At 44.9% G+C, this 19028-nt stretch overlaps 1 protein-coding gene and 1 long non-coding RNA gene across 2 annotated transcripts; one reads left to right on the top strand and one right to left on the bottom strand.

Annotated features, from left to right (window-relative positions):
* Window positions 1–6682: 6682 nt before the first annotated feature.
* On the bottom strand, window positions 6683–9139 carry LOC141751888 (uncharacterized). The gene is made up of 3 exons (XR_012590135.1): window positions 9009–9139; window positions 7192–7289; window positions 6683–6770 (listed from the first exon to the last, which is right to left on the bottom strand). It is a non-coding gene; the product is annotated as an uncharacterized LOC141751888 (long non-coding RNA).
* SCNN1D (sodium channel epithelial 1 subunit delta) lies at window positions 7319–17307 on the top strand. The gene is made up of 12 exons (XM_074609454.1): window positions 7319–7773; window positions 8625–8877; window positions 10372–10565; window positions 10971–11074; window positions 11494–11657; window positions 12234–12332; window positions 12948–13065; window positions 13582–13660; window positions 14298–14355; window positions 15135–15190; window positions 15595–15670; window positions 15944–17307. Exons 1-12 carry the CDS (start codon window positions 7454–7456, stop codon window positions 16355–16357), a joined length of 1935 nt encoding a protein of 644 aa, XP_074465555.1. The 5' UTR covers window positions 7319–7453; the 3' UTR covers window positions 16358–17307.
* The last annotated feature ends 1721 nt before the right edge of the window (window positions 17308–19028 follow it).

The following is a 19028-nucleotide window of genomic DNA, read 5'->3' as shown; positions in this document are numbered from 1 at the left end:
TAACAACAGGTGTAATTAAGGAACGTTCAAATGGCTGGTGACGAGCAGAATATGCACGTGCTCATTGCTGCGATTTCTGGGTTTTGTAAGGATGTGCCAGCTAGCTTCAGCCGTGCTAACTCAGGCACTGCTGGCGATCAAACCAGAGCACTAGGGAGCTCAGCACAAGTTAAGGAGTATTTACCCACTTCCTCGAGCAGGTTTGGCAGCCTTTGCAGCAATTGGAGTTGCTTTGGCTAGATGCAAACCAGTGCAAAAGGGACGCCGAGGTACACCAATGCTATCCTATTTCTGCAGGCATAGCTCACTGTGGTTTCAAGATATAGATCCCCTCAGCCGCGGCTCAAAGCATCACACAGGCAAAGCAATGAATGTTGGGATTCCCAGAAGAAATTTTGGTGAACGGAGCTTCAACGGAGAGATTACAGCAGATGAGGCAAACGCCTGAAAATCAGAGTTAGTTCAGCAACATTTGGGGCAGGATCAAAAGGAGACATTAAGCAACGTTTGAAAGCTCTCCAGGGCAGGGACTGCCTTTGTTCTGCCTCTTGCATAGGACTGAACAAGCTGTCAGCACTTCCATAATACCTCTGGGTACTGCTCCTTCCTCCAGTGGGACAGCAGAGAAACAGTTTTGCGTTCTGCTTTGAAAAGACGACAGAATTGTTCTGGCTGGTAAGAACTGGGAAAAAATACAGGAGGCAGAGCCTGATGTGTGCCAGTTCAAGTCCATACAGAGCACAGCCAACCAACAGATGTGGAGGAAACACTGGGAGTTTCCTTTTTCTGTAGTTGCCCACAGAAGTTTGCCTGCCTTTGAGTGGGAGGAGGAATAGACTGGCTCATCCAGTGGCCATGAAGAAAGCACTGTGAGGGAGTTTCCACAAAACCAGAGGAGGCAAGTCGCACTGATTTTGGAGAGAGAAAAACTGGGTTGGTATGCTGTGTCCTGTGTAATGGGAGAAAATGTGGGAAGATGGTTTGACAGAGTAACCTGGAGCATTCCAGGAGAATAAACGCCATTCATGCAGGAACGAGTGACGTGAGTAAAGCAAGATTTGCTAAAAATCAAGATTAAACTGTAGATCTACAAAGCCTGCTGAAGGCAGGAGGGTGCAGGATCTGCTCCGTAGCCCTTCCACTGCCAGAGAAGCGGATGCCAAAGGCTGCTTTTCTCAGCTCACAGGCTGAAGAATATAGAGAAAAGCACAGGGCATGTCTGCAAGACACCGGAGAGTTGAGGAATAATAGAAAGAAATGAAACACTTAAGCGTGAGAGAGCGCGATAATATGAAACAAATGCAGCACGGGAGAAAGTTAATAACTGAAAGACAGTTTGTGTGGTTAGTGGACAGCAAATTACAGTGAAGTTTACAGTTTGGTATGGCAGCAGGGAAAGCTGCTGGAAGTTGGGGGGGGTTTAATGTGTCATTTCAGTTTGCTGATTTGTTTTTGGCCTCTCAGTACGAGCAGTTTTCAACCAACTGTGAAAGTTTTCATGAACGAGTAGCTAGCGTGTCCTCTGTTGTTCCTGTGTAAGCCAAAAAAAAGTGTGATTTACTCTTATCTGTCAGGTCAGACTCATCTCACTGCAATTCAGCGTTCTGACAAGAAGTCCAGACAGTCTGGCACCTCTTGTTCTGGACACTTAAAATGAGATAGGGCAAAATATTAATATTTGAGCTCTAGAGGAGTAGCCTGTCACAGCAAGAGCGACTAGCTAGAGATCATCACTAAGCTTCTCCAGTTTAATCTCTGTTACCCTTTCACTCAAGCCTGTAACAACAGCAAATGTAATAAGGGGCAGGCACACCGAATATTCTACACGGTGAACGTTGTCTGTGCTGTTGATCTGCTTAGTGTCTAATGATACCCAAAATCAGTGTTATAAGAAATGTTTGCTTTATAGAGAGCAGCACTTTTTTTCACGTGCACCAGCTGAAAGGAAATATTCAAGGATTAAAAAAAATATATGATTGTCTGGTAATAGATTTCCCTAAGTGCCTGAGTCCATTCCACAAAGCACATTAATTCACTGAGTAACTCTTTGGCCCGTGTGAAGTAGAAAAAGTCTCTTCTTTCTGCCTGCAGGATACTCTTTGTACCTCTCTCTCTTCTGTTACTCTGAGCTGGTGCTGATACTAGACAGGCACATCTTCAGAGACATGTTTGTACGGTCGTGATTGTAATTTCTGTTTCAGTAGTCTACGAAATGGGTGAGAATCGTATTATGGTCCGTGCTGAGCATGCCCAATCATCAAGGCTCGTGTGGAGCCGAGAGTGGGGAGTCTGGACGGTTCCTTTAACACGCGACGGCAACGCAAAATCTTAAAAGCAAAATGACGAGATCCCTTTATTTTGTTTACCTGTATGGTCTCGGTCAACTAAATGGGATGTGATTCCATTAAACCTAATTGGGGAACAAATTGCAATTTAGGGAAAGGGGTTTGAAAGGTTGTGGGAGGCATCCTTCTGTGTAAAGCATAACTTGGCCAGAGGGTGTATTCATCCGTTGATATTTGCTGCTGCTCTACAGGGCGTGCAGTATTCTTACTCCTTCCCCCCATTACGCTACTACGAGCACTAATAAACATGTTCTGCCCCACTGAAAATAATTATAGCATAGTCTTTTTGCAACCGTAAAGGACTTTCTCATGAATGTTATCTCTCCTTAATCTGTTTCTGTATTTTGAAAGAAACACCAACTTACTTTTTAACCAGAGAGAGAGTTCTCTTCCCCGCTCCTCCCAGTTCAGGATACAGGATAACGAATGAGCAAGTGCAAACAGAAATGGTATCTTGCTTGAGGGTCAGCGTTGTCTGTGTATCCAGTTCTTCTCCATTTCCTGCAGGAAAAATTCATGGCTGGCTCAGAAGGTATTGTTCTGATGTGTTGCCAGAGAATCTCTACACTGAGGCCTGCAGCCATAATGAAGCAACAGAATTTGTCTTGTGTATGTTCATTGTGCAATAATCTCATTGTCAAGGATTTATTGTTGCCATTTTCTATTGCACAACATAAAATGAAGCGAGAAAGAAGGGTGGGGGACAAATAAATGGACATGACAGAATTAGGTTTTCAGTTTTCTGAGGTTTTTTTTAATGATAGTTTAACTACTTACCTCTTCATCAATCAGTGCAAATGGCTCTGTGGTAGCTGCTCGATCAAGAGCCAATTGGAGTTTTTTTAATAAAAAGTTTAATTTTTACATCCCAAAATGCTGACTTTTTTAAAAATGTAAAACATTTTCCGAGTACTTTTCGTGACATTTCCCCTTAATACCAAAGACAAAGAGGGTTAAAACACACTAATAGCAGCTGTTTAATAGGATTCTCATCTTTTAGAATAATCATGAACCTCCTACATGTTTTGGTTCTCTAAAACATAATCCAGCACAAAGCAATTGTTAAAAACGTAAGCAGGATTGAAATTGGTCAAAATCAGAAGAGTGTATTTTCCCTGATCTTTGCCCTTTCTCCCTTCTTTTTGAATTCAATTTCACAAGAAATTTCAGTTGTCTTTGCAAATGACAGTATTTCGCAAGTTCCAATGTAAAAGAAAATCCGGTTCCAGCCAATTTGAAAAGGCAGGCAGGAGCTCTGCTGGTCTGATATGGAGCTCTAAACAGTATCCATATCCGGAGTATTAACATTTTCATATAACAAGCTTCTTGCAAAACCATCGCAGAGCTGTTTTCCAACTGGGCAGCCGTCAGTACTAATTAAGCAACAATCCGAGGTGCTTGTGTTTTAGCAGTCCCAGAGTCCTGAATCTGCCTCTGTATTACTTATGCAAATCTTAACTAAGCAGTGTTACAAAACCAGGGTGTTCTGATTTTAACTGAGTATCGTGGTTGATTCAGTCTATTCAAGTCTTAACGTCTGAAGAGTTCTATTCTTTATGGGTATGGGATAGCCCACTGCAGGTGAGCAGGAGTCATGGAGAAGCAGGAAGAAATCCACTGCCACGTGTGCCTTAGACTGAGTAGCTGATCATTTCAGATTACACTGAGGTATGTAATTCCTCAAGCACACCTGTGGAAACCTTAATGGCTTCAATTACTAGTGATCATGCAAGCCTCCGGAAACCATGAAAAGAAGGCAGAATGCTAATTCCTCGATGGGAAAGTTCAGAGCGGGAAGAACCTTACAGGACCCATGGTTACTTCCCTAAGTGTTTATAGAAATTGTGGATAAAAAGCTTTTCTAACCGTTAAAATAAAAAAGGAGAACACAGCACCACCACTCAAACCAACTTTAACTCAAGCGTAACCTTAATGTTAACTAGTTTGTCCAGTTCATTCACTTCCTATTATTCCCTGCATCATGCTTTGAATAATTTCCATGATCTGTTTCTCAAGTCCTGCCCCTTTTGATGTCATCGATTTGATCCATATAGGCCAGTCAGCTCCCAGGGTGTCTCCAGTTAGAAAAGGCGATCTGGAAGCTTTGGACCATCGTCTTCTGTTCAGGATAAAGCTGAAGGCTGAGCTTAGCGGCTTCTCTAAACACTCAAAAGATAGAGTTCCTGCCAAGGTACAGTGGGGTGTTCTGCAATTTGGTCTTAGTTGTTTTGCTGTGTATTTCTGTATAGATGTGTGATGGATATGTAGATACGGATACCTGTCCACATGGTGAAATATCTGTCTGCATGGCGTTCATGTGTAAGTGTTTAGTATGCGTTGAGTTGCTGTGATAAGACATGGGCATATGCTTGTTTGCCACCGCTGTATGACTTCCACTGACTTCCTTATAACCTGCAGCCTCTCTCCAGGCGCTTCCCATGGACAAGACAGGCAATTGCTCACTGTTGCTGTTAGATGTTTTGTTAAGTCCCTGACTGCAATTGCTGCGTTAAAGAAATTAGTGATAGGCTGATCTGGGAAACCAGTGGAGGGAGGCTCTTCTGTCGCCTGTACACATGTGTGTTTTGAAAGATTTCCCTCTGTTACTTTGCCTTATCATACGCTTTTTCATTCTAGTTATTTTAAGAACGCAGATTCAAATGGTAGGAACTAACTAGCCATAGCCTTAAAAGCAAGTCAGAATGTCTGGATTTGTCTCTAAAGACATGGTTTGAATGTTTACAGATGGTTTTTTTAGATTCAAAATTATATGTAGAAAAAGTGTGTTTGGTAGTTTTGATTTAGCTTTCACTTTTGGCAACTATTGCCTTTTATACTACTTTTTCTCATTAGAGCAAGGCTGACTAGCGAGAGTAATACAACGCTAACAAATTTTCCTGGTTTAGTCTCACACAATTTTCATTCCTGTCTTAAAATACTATAAATATTTAAAGACTCATTCAATATATTTCTTAACATACACTGCAAGCTTATTTTCAGTTATTCTCATCTAAATAAAATGAGAAAGAAAGGCTTGAATAAGAAAAAGGTAGAGCATAAAAGTTTAATCTGAAAAATGCGTAACAATAGAGGGTACCAAGACTACCATGGATTCATTTCTGGAGATTGCCACAGACAGTCGGTTTTGGCTGTAGAAGCATTCAGATGTAAGTCTTCAGCTGTAAGGGGGGCTGATAAGATTTGTGACCGGTGGTTCAGAGTATCGTGGCTCCGTGTAGTCTGTGCGGGAGTAACGGTTTGACTGTATATGCCCAACGCAGAAAAACGGTATTTCCTTGTAGCAAAAGTGGAATTGTTCATTTCCCACTTCAATTCTTCATCACACATGTTTTCTTTTAATTGTTCATGCCCTTTTTTAAATATTTCATTTTTCTTGGGCTTCCTGTACTTATTCAATGGCAAATACATCTAAGAAATTTGAAAAAATCATTTGTCGTGTTTAATCACGAAAGTATAAAGGGGATGCATATGCCTTTGAGTTAATTTCGTATTATTGTTAAACTATCTTAGAAAATACAAATGGGGTATGTGTTATGGCCTTTCAGGAAAATAACTTATGAGAAAATGGGTTTTCTTGTCTGGTAAAACACTTTTTGGGGCTATTTTAAGGGTAATCGGGCATAGAGCTTTTGGAGTGCTCTTCGCTGTTTAAAGATTATTCCTAATCTTTCTGACATGAGTAGGCACAGCTGAAGAGACTGTCTTAGCAGCTTGTGACTCTAAGATATCATTTCATATGAAGAGCCCTATTCCAAGGACCTTTGAAATAAAGCTGTGTTTAAAACGGGGGGGTCTAGGTGAGGATGAAGGCATCGCAGGTCAGGGCACTAGAGTCTATCAGCCGAGCTGTGCCAACCTCAGTGGCACCTGGGACCGAGCCACCACCAGACACTCCAAGGCCGATAACTCAGTAAAGGGCTTAAGCTTTCGTTTCCTTATCACATAGGCCACTTGCCACAATTCTTTAGTTTTTTGTGCACTCCTTGTCTTGTACCCAAACTCTGTTACTTACTGTATTCATAAGATTTTTTTATTTGGAGTTAAGGTTGGACTGAAGTGTTGTACTCAGTAAACTTCTCTTAATAGCATAATAGGTGGGGTGATTCACAGAGTGCTGTAATGTTGGAAACTCACATATTACAGGACTTGATGTCATGTTCAGTAAGTGGAAGTATGTCAACAATAGTCCCATGTCCCAAACTGGTACTAAAATCTAGGAAGATGTCCTGAGTCTGTGCTGCCTAAAATAAATAATGTTCACGCTTTCATCAGCCTCAAGTCTGAAGTTATCTAGAGTAGCATAGTAGATGTTTTACTTACTGTGACAAAAGAGATATGGATTTTGATTTCCAGTTATGTGACTCTTCTTGGGCGATTTTCAGCTTCTGTGCTTTCTTTTCACTTCTGTAAAATAGAGAGAAGGAGAAGATTTTTAGATTCCTGGGGGAAACCATTTATGTAAGAGAGAGGTCTTACATATCCTATCTCCTAGGAGATAGGAGATATAAGAGATTAACATTTCTGTTAATAGCAGTAATTAATATTTCTAATTTGTCCCTTTCATTCCCTTGAAAGTTGGATTTATTCAGATTCCTTGACGTAAGCCATATTGCTAGTTCTGGCCCGTGGGCCAGCGTGTTTCTCTAGCAGTGTACTCATACGAATGAATTAGCTGCTGATCTGTATTAATGCACGGTGACATAATGTTTCAGAATCAAATGTTGGTCCCTGGTGTTCTTAGAAAGACGAAAACTACACACCCCTTTGGCTGCAGACTTCTCAGCAACTTGTGTATTAGTCACTAACTTTGCATATCCGTACTCACGGAGCAGTCATAGTGTAAGTGTGGTAGAATCCCTCAAGTTACTGAGGCATCAGCAGGAAGAACCTTTGATCTCTTTGCTGCTTCATGGTGTCCAAACTCTGGAAAGACAGATGAGTGTCAGCTCACAGTTATTTTCAACTTTTGCTAATAACGAAGTCATTGCTGCCTTGTTTGAAAGCGTCCAGAGACTGGCCGTGGTTTTTCTAACAAGCTAATAAGATTTTTTTTTTTTTTTTTCATTGAACAGAAAGAGACTTAGAGGATGGAGCAGGAAATGGCAAGAGAAGAAGAAGAAAAGAAAGAAGGCTTGATTGAGTTTTATGATTCCTTCAAGGATATGTTTGAGTTCTTCTGTAAGAACACAACAATCCACGGCACCATCCGCCTTGTATGCTCGGACAGCAATAGGATGAAAACAGCTTTTTGGACTCTGCTTTTACTTGCCAGCTTTGGCATGTTGTACTGGCAATTTGCGCTTATGTTCAGCCAGTACTGGGCCTACCCTGTTGTCCTGACCATGTCCATGCATTCAGAGCCCAAGATGTTTCCAGCAATCACCATCTGCAACCTGGACCCTTACAGGTGACCTGTGCTTTCCCCTTGCTGTAGTCATGTTTTTACACTCACAAGGGTTCTGGGAAGGTCAGCAACCGGAGGAGCGCAGCCTGGAGGAGGCTGAAGGTAGAGGGAGGTCTCTCTGCCCTCACGGAGGTGGAAAGGGACTATTGTTATTTCCAAACTGGTTTTAAGATAACATCTTGTTGGGAATTGTGCAACAGCATGTAGCAGTTTATTTCATGCACTGAGTCAGGATAGAGGGAACTCTGCCTTCTGACTCGGTTCAAGCTGCTAACTGATTTTGTGCTCTGATAAAAAAAGAGTCTTTCCCTGAAAAACGTGGCTACTCTGTGCATTCATTCTGAACTAAGCTAACCGTCTCTGGAATGGTCCATGTTAGAGATTATTCTGCTAGATTCTACATTCTGCTTGGTTTTTCAAGCCACAGAGTGGCCTTAAGGAAACAATATGAATTCTGTGGAAGACTGCATGGCTCTGCTTGTCAAGCAAGGCTCGCACAGTAGTGGCAAGTTATTGAGAAGTTTCAAATTACATCGTAAAAGAATTATGTAATTTCCTCAGAATAATTACCTGGCCGACAGGAAGGCCAGTTTGTGCAGCTGATGCCACACAGCTACAAGTTCTGAGGTTTTCAGTGGAGGATCCAGCAACTGGAAATGCAGCTACTGGAGCTTCTGATAAATTAACGTGTTGGAGTTAGGCATGCTAAGCATAGACAACATAATTGCTGACTTCTCTCACACGGTCTGCAGAGACCAGGAGTAGCTTTTCCATAGATACTGCGAGGCGACATAAGATAAAGTGCTTTTGTTTCGTGGATATTCACAAATAACTAATATTTCCGTTCCTTGCAGATTTGAACTGGTTAGCAAACATTTGGTTCAACTGGATCGCATGGCAGAGGAATCAATCACTTTTTTGTATGGCGTCAACACATCAGCCAGCTTGTTCCACATGAATGAGAGAAACATCCGCATAAAGGACTTGTCTAGCGTTGGCAATCTCAGCACATCTAGCTTCAAGCTGAGCCAAAACTTCTCACTCTTGAGAATGTTTGACCACAATAACAGGTCAGGGAGGAGGCATTCCAGCGTGGGCTTCAGGCTGGTAAGCACGTGTCCCCTTTGAGATTTTAACCGGGCTACAGACAGGAGCAGCGAGAATCAGCTGCTCCTTGAGGGACAGGGGCAGAGGGGGACCCCACTGGCAGGGCAGGATGGGTCCCCATCCCACAGTACCTGAGCAAGCGAGCAAGGAAAGCCCGCAGATGGTGGCCAGGTCCAACCAGGAGTCCAGCTCATCAGGCAAGTTGGTGGCGATGAGGCAGGTTTAAGATGGGGCCATGAAGTCAGCCCACTGGATCGACAGGGTCCACGGCGAGGCAGGAGCACCACAGCAGCCAGGCTGGGAAGCAGCAGCACAGTCCAAAGAGGGGCTGAAGGCTCCAGCTGAGCTTAAATGAGCCCCTGGGGCCACAGGTGGAGGGTGGGGGTGGATGTGCCAGGTGAGGCTGCTCAGGGACGCTACGTCCTAACAGTGCACTGAGGGCCCTGGCAAAGATCTCACAAGGTACATGCAAAAAAATTAGTGAAAAAAAGGCTAGTTTCAGTGCTGTGTAATGATTTCTTGGAGGATGTTTCTGGAGAGTCCATCCCTGCCTCTAACAATTTATGCTGATTGCCAGGATTCACGTGAAGTGAAACGACAGCAACATCAATGATCTTACGCAGCCCACCCACTTGTAAAGTCCTTCTGGCCGTGACAAATTTGGTAGATAATGATATTAGCAGGCTATGGGAATCATTGTAGCCCTTTCTAAAAATATACAAAACATCTAGACTAAGCAGGTGAGCGTTGAAATAACAGAGAAACAACATGCGAGGATTCCCTCAGTGTCTAAATGCTGTGATACTGGGGGCACTAGAAATGTTGCAGATAAAAGAAAAGATGGCAATAACAAATCAAGAGGACGAATGCAATAAATGTGTATCTGTGTCTGTGGAAAAGAATGCAAATGCTTCAGATTCTTCATATGAAAAACAGAGTTTACGTAGATCTAAGAGCAGGAGCTCAGAGGGAGGGATTAATGTGGCGTGAAAGGCCAGCAATTTTTGCCTGATTATTATCGTCCTGCCCCATCCTGCAGTCCTTCCCCAGGCACACTTTCACCAGAAGCTGTGGGTGTTCACCCAACGCCTGAGTAATAACACAGAAAGTGTCTCAGGACTTGGTCCATGATTCATGGGTTGTACAGAATTCCCACCAGCCCTGTCCTTCCTTCTCCCAGCGTACTTGAGTGTGCTTGCCTGCTCTCCTCTCCCGCCTCTCTTCCCCTGCGCTCGTTCCCCTGAGATGAGGCGGCACACCAAATTCAGCTTCAGGGAGAGAAGGTGCTTAGCACATAACAAGATGACCTCCAGGCGTCCCTTCCAACCTCAGCCGTTCTGTGATAACTAAAATGATCAGAGACTCCACTTTCTGGAAAAATAAGGGTTCCCCTTGTCCCTGTATCCAATATTGCCTTTACCCCCCGCTCCCTGTTACCCTTCGGCTGTCCTGTCCTGGCTGTGCTGAATGGCTCCCTCTCTTCTTTTCCCCCAGTGCAATGCCACAGGTGGGAATTGCTTCTACAAGACCTATTCATCCGGGATGGATGCAATTCTTGAATGGTACAGGTTTCACTACATGAATATCATGTCCCAGCTACCGGTTATAATCAACATTTCTGATCATGAGGAGCAAATAGAAGATATGGTCTACTCCTGCCAGTACGATGGGGAGCCCTGCAGACCCAGGTACGTCACTTCTTGAGACGATAATTGTGATTTCAGCAGAATTCGAGGACTTGGGAGACTGCAAGTATTCTCCTATTGATTAGAGCATAGAAATTCAACCTGCCTGGTTGGAATAAGCAGGAAAAAGTTTAGTCTACTTGGAGGGAAAAGCAAGTCAGAACTTTGGATTTGACTCCTGTGTTTGCCGCTCTGGCTGTACCAGTGATCTGGTGGTCTGTAATCTGGTGAGCAGTGAATCCCTGTGCACCGCATTTTTTTCCTCGTCTCCGGCGAGTTAACAGCTGTCTCCCATGGTCACTGCTGTACATACACACACACATATATATACAAAAAAAGCTTCCTACGTAGAAGTAAAGGTATTGCTGCGCTTGTATTAAAACCCATCAAAATCTCTCTTGATTTCAGTGACTATGTTCACTTTCACCACCCCGTCTTTGGAAGCTGCTATACTTTTAACAGCAAGGGAACAGACTCTTTTTGGACAGCCACAAAACCAGGAATTCCTTACGGTATGTTATTTGGCAAAGGGTGGGAAGAAGAGCTGAAGTTAATATAATTTGACAATGGATTAAATATGTCTTCTATAGATGACTTACTGACATATAGCCCTCTCTTCTGTCTGGTGGCACAAATTATACACTGTATTTGCTTGCTTCACGAGCCACATGTATATGATAGCCGTATCAACCCTATCTTACCTTATAGCAAGCAGAATATTATTTTAGTTTTCAAGCAGAATATTATTACGGTTTCAAAATAGGCTGGTGCAGTCGCTACCTGGCCACTCACCAGATCTCTGAGGAAAAAGAATGGCTCTTCTGTAAGCTAAGACAGCAATTTGATCAGTGCTGAGACGTCAAGACATAGTGGTGTTCCTATTTTGGCCCAAAATGAGTTGTTATATGCTTCCCTTTTCTCTGGTTTACAGGACTTTCCCTTATCCTGAGAGCGGAGCAGAAGGATCACATCCCGCTCTTGTCTACAGTAGCAGGTGTGAAAGTGATGATACACAACCACAATCAGACGCCATTCCTCGAGCATGAAGGCTTTGACATCAGACCAGGCATTGCAACTACCATAGGCATTCAGCAGGTCAGCCACTTGAGCAAGAGCATCGGTTCTTTTCCCTCTGGTTGCAGAAAGTTGTGAGGAGCTGAACAGTGTGACTGACTCATACAACGGACTTGCGGGACTCTTCTGCTCCCCTCTGGACAGGGCATGTGTATCCATGGGAGCCTCTTCTCACTGTGCTCAGGTTCCCGTGGGCAAAACAAAATTGTTCCAAATGCGCAAGTGGCCTTTTAGTCCTCAGTACGCTGGGGCCTGATTTGTTTTACACTGGGGCTCTTGCACCTCTTAGGTCCTGTTCCAGCCCTGTACAGCGAACTGCGTGTGTGTCATAGCATGAGAACAAACATTCAGAAGTGATTTAGTTGTTTTGACGTGATGCGTTACTGCTTTGTCAGCTGCACCACAGGGACTGACCACCTGCACTCCCCTACCTTTTCCCTGCTCCTGTGTGTATTTTATTAGCAGGGTATAGCTTGGCCGCTCACATATATTACTACCTTTCCTGTCCTTTATATGATGCTCCAGTTAAGTTTAGGTGGTGACGGCTAGGTCCAATTACAGCTCCTGATCACTCAGGCCTCCTTTCTGTGTCCACAGGATGAGGTGAATCGCCTGGGCGGCAATTATGGGAAATGCACGACTAATGGCAATGATGTGAATGTCAAACTCCTGTACAACAACTCCTACACCCTGCAGGTATTGTCAGAGCGGCTGGCTGAGGACCCAGCTTATTCAGAGGCAATGAATAGCAAAGGAGTCATGCCTTGCTCTCCAGAGAGCTTTTACAAATCAGCAGGTTCATTGCTGGAGGTAACAGGGAGATTCACGCCCCTCTGCAAAGAAGCTGACAAACAGGGCGTTATCACTTGGAATGAGTTTCACTGAGTCGGGGATACTCAGTCCAAGACACTGGGGCTCTTCCCTCCTTGTACCACAAGAGAGGTCGGACAGCGAGCCAGTCGTGGCAGCTGGAATGTTCTGGTGGGACATTCTTGGGCCATCAGGTCTTTATTTGTGTAAGTAGTTGCTTCTGGCTCTAGAAGTTCAGGCTGCTTAACTGAGATGTTTCTGGGCATAACGAAAAAGGCAGCTGGAGAAAATTCTGTCTCACTGTGTTCGGTACTGTTTTCAGAGGTAAAGATAAGGAATGAAAAGTGAAAACCTTTTGCATCATCGTGCTCTAGTGATGGCTGGTGTCTTTTTGCAGCACCAAAGTTGTTGTCTCCTAGCAGCTGCATGCTACAGACTGAAGATCTGGGCGCTTGAGAATTTCTGGCTTATCCAATCTTTTGTGTCTTCTTTATTTTCCAGGCTTGTTTGCATTCCTGCTTTCAGCACATAATGGTTCGAAAATGTGGCTGTGGCTATTACTACTACCCACTGCCTCCTGGCGCCGAGTACTGTGACTACAATAAGCAGCCTGCGTGGGGTGAGAGCAACAGACTGTTGTCTTGTCCTTGTCGGAAGGGGACACCTTCCCACAATAGTTACGTGACCCCTTCGGTTACTGCCCTTCTGCTTTGTGCCCGTCTCCTGCTTAGACTGTTCCCTCACATCACTAAATCCAGCCCGATGGCAGACCCCTCTCTGGGTGTTTGCGTGGATATCAAGTTAGAGCCTAAAAAACATCAAGCATCCCTCTATTAAGGACCTTAATATAGGGTCAAGCTCTTTCATGTTACCAGTATTGGTGGCCGTGCTGGTGTAAGACAAAGCTTTGAATAACTTCTCTTGGTTTTCTGCTCGCCTGTCCTCGGCCGATCCTTACAGGGAAGGCACGTGCTTTGCACGCAGGGGCCGTTCCAAAGTGAGAGTGAAGCAAAACCGAGTCTCTTTGGGAGACTCCTGTGTGCTTGGGAAGGGCAAGGGAGGCCGGAGGTTTCGGTAGCCTTCCATTCGGTAGCCTTCCGTTTCCTGAGTGCGTTCCTCTCATTTCTTTCACCAGGTCACTGCTTTTACCAGCTCTACAACAGGCTCAGAAATCATCACCTGAATTGTTTTGACCAGTGCCCCAAGCCTTGCCGGTACGTCGCTAAATTACAGCACAGTAAATGCCACCTTGCAGAGGAAAATTACACCAGTGGAAATATAGGCAATTTCATGGAAAATTTATGGATTTTGATGTTTTCTGAACAGGAGATGTCAGTTTGATGTTTCAACCCCAATGCTGAGAAAGGAAAAAGATAACAGCATTAGACAAATTAAATAAGAACTTTAATTTAAGTTAATTTTGACATGACAGCAGAGAGGGGAAATTATTTTATCCCACTGAAATGTTTTATTACGCCCAAACCAAATTGTTTGTGTCATTTTTCAATCTATACTACTTGTCTATGGATCACCTTTTTTATTGTAGGTCAATTTCAAAATGGAAAGACAGAATTTTAGAGCAAAATGTGAAATATTTTGACTTTAAATGCATCCAAGTAAAGTGGTCAGGCTTTTGAAACCATTCTAGTTTTCCTCCTGGCCCGAGCCGTTTTCAGGCAACCTCTGGTATTATTTTCTAAGCTGACTCAATAAGCTTTTTCCAAGGGCCTCAAGAGCTGCCCCCGGAACTTATGCAGTGGGCAAGTAGTTAGCGTCGTTAAACTCCTTCATGTATTCGCTTTTAAATGCCGAGAGTCGTAGTGATCATAATCTCCGTTTTTATCTGACCAGGGAATCGCTGTACAAGGTGTCTGCTGGAACTGCCAAGTGGCCGTCGACAAAGTCTCAGGTAGGCCATACAGACAGCTGCTGTGTTCAGGGGGGATACCGCCTTTACTCTGGCTGTTGGAACATTAAAGTTAAGGGTGAAAACGACGACTCAGGCAGCAGCAACGGAAATGGCAAATAAAGCAAACTGGTCCAAAGCCTGGACCCAAGGGAATGACCTTGTAGTTAAGAAGCCAGACTAAGGCGCTGGAGCCGTACATTCAATTCCAGTCCTAATCCAAACTTCCTTGCGACCTTAAGCAATTCACCTCACTGCCTCGCTGCCCACCTACAAAATGGTGCTGATGACCTTCTGCTTCCAGTGGGTGTTGTGGTGCGACCGCTCGCTCGCTCCTGTTCGTGAGGTGCTGCGGGGCTGCAGTGGAAGTTCTGTGAGTCAGTAGGTGACCTCTTGCCATTTCTCATGTTCAGATGTTAAAAGGGCATTCCGGCGGCATGACCAGGCAATTAATTCATGTGATGTAGATGATAATGTGGAGGTAAACACAACCAATACATTTTAAAAGAGGAAGTTATTTGGCAGGGTTGCCATTAAAGGCAGAATTTAAGAACCAGAATACTGTACACACCTAAAATATCAGCGTGTATTTCCTTGCTATTCTGGCAAATACGGCTGCTACTTGATAGCTATCACTATATGTTGTAAATCAGTCTATTACATCTTTTTTTATTATTTGCAATAGCCTTTTTATTGCTTATGAAATGTACGTTTACAAAATATTAAGCATACAAAAACTCAGAACACAGGATCGCCAATGATATACATGTGCTCTGCTGCAGGACTGGGTCCGCCAAGCTCTAAGGCATCAGAACGGATATAACTCCACCAGCAACAGGTCAGTCACTGCGAGAAGGTGCTTCTGTTAAAACTATGGATCAGCTCTTCATCCCTGCAGAATTTGTAGATGTTAGACTGGAAAGGGAGGACAAGAGAAAAATCATAGAATCGTTCAGGTTGGAAAAGACCTTTAAGATCATCAAGTCCAACTATGAAATGCACAGGGTCAGCCGATCAACTTCCCATCTTTCCTTACAACACTGTGAAATGGTCACTTCTGTAACCTTTTTCCAAGCTCGTGTTAAACACCCTCAGGAAGAAAGCTTGAGTGAGTGGCGAAACCTATTGCCTAGCAATCGGCATGTAAATTGCATGTAAATCAGAATGCCGGCAGGGCCTTCCACCAGGTGAATGACGTGTGGCCATCCCACCGTTGCTAACTGCTGCCTTTCTCCAATACAGGAAGGATATTGCCAAGGTGACCATCTTCTACAAGCAACTGAACTACCAGTCCGTCAACGAGTCTCCTTTACTCTCAGTAGGTTGCACTACATCAGCTCAAAACATCGTTACCTGTCATTAGTTACGGTGTGCTGCGTGTGGTTGGAGGGAGGATTGTTTACAGCCCCCAGGATGGGATGGGATTTTGCTTCTTAGGGAAGAGACTTGAACATTTCACATTGTACACAGTCACGCAAAATTACTCCCCAGCTGGCAAGCAGCTAACTGACCTGCGGGCGGTACGCAATAATTTCATGTTCCCGGAGCTCTGCTGTGTTTGATAAACACAACCCTTTGATTCTTTCCACAGGAGAATCTGCTTCTGTCCAGCATGGGAAGCCAGTGGAGTCTCTGGTTTGGATCCTCAGTGTTGTCTGTAGTTGAAATGTTTGAGCTGCTCATAGATACGCTGGTCTTGTCTCTCCTCTTCTGCTACCAACGGTTCAGGTCAAAGAAGACGTTGAAAGTAGCTCACACTCCTACCGTCCCCAGCGTGAGCTTGACCCTAGAAAACTACCGAGTTGTGCAAGAAGAAGCTGGAAAAGGTGATGATTCTGCTCATACTCACCCTTCTGGAGTGACTATTGCCATGGACAACAACAGCGACCCGCATTTTCACCCACTCTGCAGCAAGGTGGGAATGCCAGAGCCTTGCCCAAATGTGGTGCTTAATGGATTTAGATACACGAAGGACACCTCGTCGGACCGGGAGCTGAACCGCTAAGAAGGTGCTTGTGTGCGCAGAGAAGCGGGAGGCTGGAAACTCCCCTAGTGCTCAGGTGCTGTCAGAGAGGTCGCACACAGAAACGTGCTGGATCCACAATCCGTGAGCACCTAAAGCCCACGCTGCTCAGCCTGGCAATCCTCCTCCAGCTGTTACAAGTTCATTATTAAACCGGCCGTGTGTCCTGGATTCAGGCATCGTGCAATGTTCTTTTGTTCCTAATGAGTATCTGGGGAGGGGAGAACTGAGCTTCGACTCTCTGGGACAGTCGTCGCGTCCTCGTAAAAGCCTATTCATAGCTTTTAACTTTTAAATCCTTCTGAGGAAATCAGCCTGTGGCTTCAGACGGGCCCATCTACATTTCACAAATGTGCTCAAGAGAAAAAAATCAGCCTGGCCGTTCATGGAAAGATTCCCGGTGGAGGCTCAGGAGCGCGCGCTCCTGTCAGGCAGCGCTGTCTTGAGGATGACAGAGCGTGTCAAAGCAAGAGGTGGCTCTGATGGCAGCCGTGCTTCCGAGACACCTCTCGGTCCTTAACCTACCGCTGTTGTGTTTTGAGGACAACGCGCAGGATGCTGCTGCTGAGATGCTTAACCCCCGTTAGTGCAAATGAGACCCACCATCTTAGAGGAAAGAGAGGAAATGGGGTCGATAACGGTTGTTTCATGTCACAGACGAAGCATCTGATTTATTTAGAAGGTTAAAACAATGCTGCGTTTTTGTTGCAGTCCATTTATAAAAAGAGATGTTTTAATGTTAATATTTGACAGTAACTTATGTGTACATAGAATAACACATTTATTTTTGATGATGATGTTTGCACAGGAGCATTTTACTCTCTTGTAATCTTGTTTATGACTCTCTGTAGAAAACAAAGAGTTAACAAGAAAACAATGAGCTTTGTTTTGTAACTTTTTTAAATAATAAAATGCTCTGAATACAGACGGTGACTGGGCGTTTAGTTTGGCTTTGTTTTGCCTACAGCCGATATGTGGGTTTGTTACTGCCTAGTTGTTAATTCTAAGTGTTGGCTCTGGAAAAGTCTTCTTCGACATGTCCAGACCTTACTTGCAGAAGCCTAAATGCATGGGAGGAATCACGAAAAGAGTTTTGGTTCCAGACAGTTTGCTGCTGACACCATTGGAAGCCAAGCACCAAGATGCTTTTGAAAGTCTCCCTTTTTTGTTTGATTTGCTTGATTTATTATTTTTTTTTCATTCACAAGGAGAATCTCCAGAGTTGTAGACCAAACCCAAACGAATTGCAGTGTAATACACCAACCCAGTCTAGGATCTCATAGATTCTCAGAGCTCGTAGACTCATAGACTGGTTTGGGTTGGAAGGGACCTTAAAGATCATCTCATTCCAACCCCCCTGCCCTGGGCAGGGACACCTCCCACCAGCCCAGGTTGCTCCAAGCCCCGTCCAACCTGGCCTTGAACCCCTCCAGGGATGGGGCAGCCACAGCTTCTCTGGGCAACCTGGGCCAGGGGCTCACCGCCCTCACAGCAAACAATTTCTTCCTGAGATCTCATCTAAATCTCCCCTCTTTCAGTTTAAAACCATTCCCCCTCATCCTGTGGCTCCCCTCCCTGATCCAGAGTCCCTCCCCAGCTTTCCTGTTGGCCCCCTTTAGGGACTGGAAGGGGCTCCAAGGTCTCCCCGGAGCCTTCTCTTCTCCAGGCTGAACCCCCCCAGCTCTCTCAGCCTGTCCTCACAGCAGAGGGGCTCCAGCCCTCGGGTCATCTTCGTGGAGGCTTTTCTCTGGGTCTTCTGCACTGGGAAATGCAGCTGCTTCGCAGACTGGCAGGAGTGATTTGATGCGATACTGCAGCCCGAGTCACCCTGCTGGGAAAGGATGCCGTGGAGGAAGAAAGCACTATGGACAAGAAAGAGAGAAAAGGAGTGAGACTTCTAACGCAGAACATCTGGGCATGCCCTGGGAATGCAAACCTCGAGCGGGTGCCGGGCAGTCATTACTGAAAGATTGCGGTGCCTCAGGTACGCTCAGGTCTGTGTGTGTGCACCAAAGAAAGCCCCTCTCAGAACTCCCAGACTTGTTACCACTGGGAATAGATGGGAATGCTAAAGGTTGGCTAAAAGGAGATTGAGGAAACAACCTTTATACTGGTCCCAAAGCACAGGAAAAAAAAAAAAATCACTGCTGAATTCTGCATCGTGTAATATAATTTCCAGGAGGAGCCAGTCTGGGGACGGAGGAGGCAGGGCCAAGGACGGAGCGGCAGCGTCTTGTCCCGTGGTCAGATTTGGAACAAGAGGGATGTGGCAACACGGGACAGGGATCTGTCAGCCGGGGCGTGTGCTTCGGTTTGTCCGTGTGCAGACCCAGAAGAGCAAGGGGTGTTGCAAGGCAGGAGGGAGATGCCCCGGCAGCCTGGTATGCGAGTGGGCAGGGAGCGTCTGTCGGTGGCACGGAGACACGGGACTGGAAGAGCAAAAGAGTGTGGGGTTCACCGTGGGAGGGGGGCACAGGGAAAATTTGCTTCGCACCCGCTTCTGCCACCTTTAGTGGAATAAAATGATGGTTTCTAAGGTAGTGGAAGCATAAGCCATGGGGATCCAGTTTGAAGGTAGCGTCGAGCAACCTTCTCCGAGGGTGTGGACTACTTTTCAGCTTGGTAGCTGCCTCTTGATTACTGAACATTCCTG

The sequence above is a fragment of the Larus michahellis genome, chromosome 16, assembly GCF_964199755.1.
Source record: "Larus michahellis chromosome 16, bLarMic1.1, whole genome shotgun sequence".
NCBI classification, from domain to species: domain Eukaryota; kingdom Metazoa; phylum Chordata; class Aves; order Charadriiformes; family Laridae; genus Larus; species Larus michahellis.
The sequence above is the reverse complement of the archived record's forward strand: the minus strand, read 5'-3'. Positions and strand labels throughout refer to the sequence as shown.

Bases quoted from the DNA above. Each gene is read 5' to 3' on its own strand.
- SCNN1D (XM_074609454.1), top strand. From the start codon at position 7,454: ATGGAGCAGGAAATGGCAAGAGAAGAAGAAGAAAAGAAAGAAGGCTTG. The intron at 13,661-14,297 runs GTACGTCGCTAA...TTATCTGACCAG, and splicing joins CAGTGCCCCAAGCCTTGCCG to GGAATCGCTGTACAAGGTGT. The intron at 15,191-15,594 runs GTCAGTCACTGC...TCTCCAATACAG, and splicing joins TATAACTCCACCAGCAACAG to GAAGGATATTGCCAAGGTGA.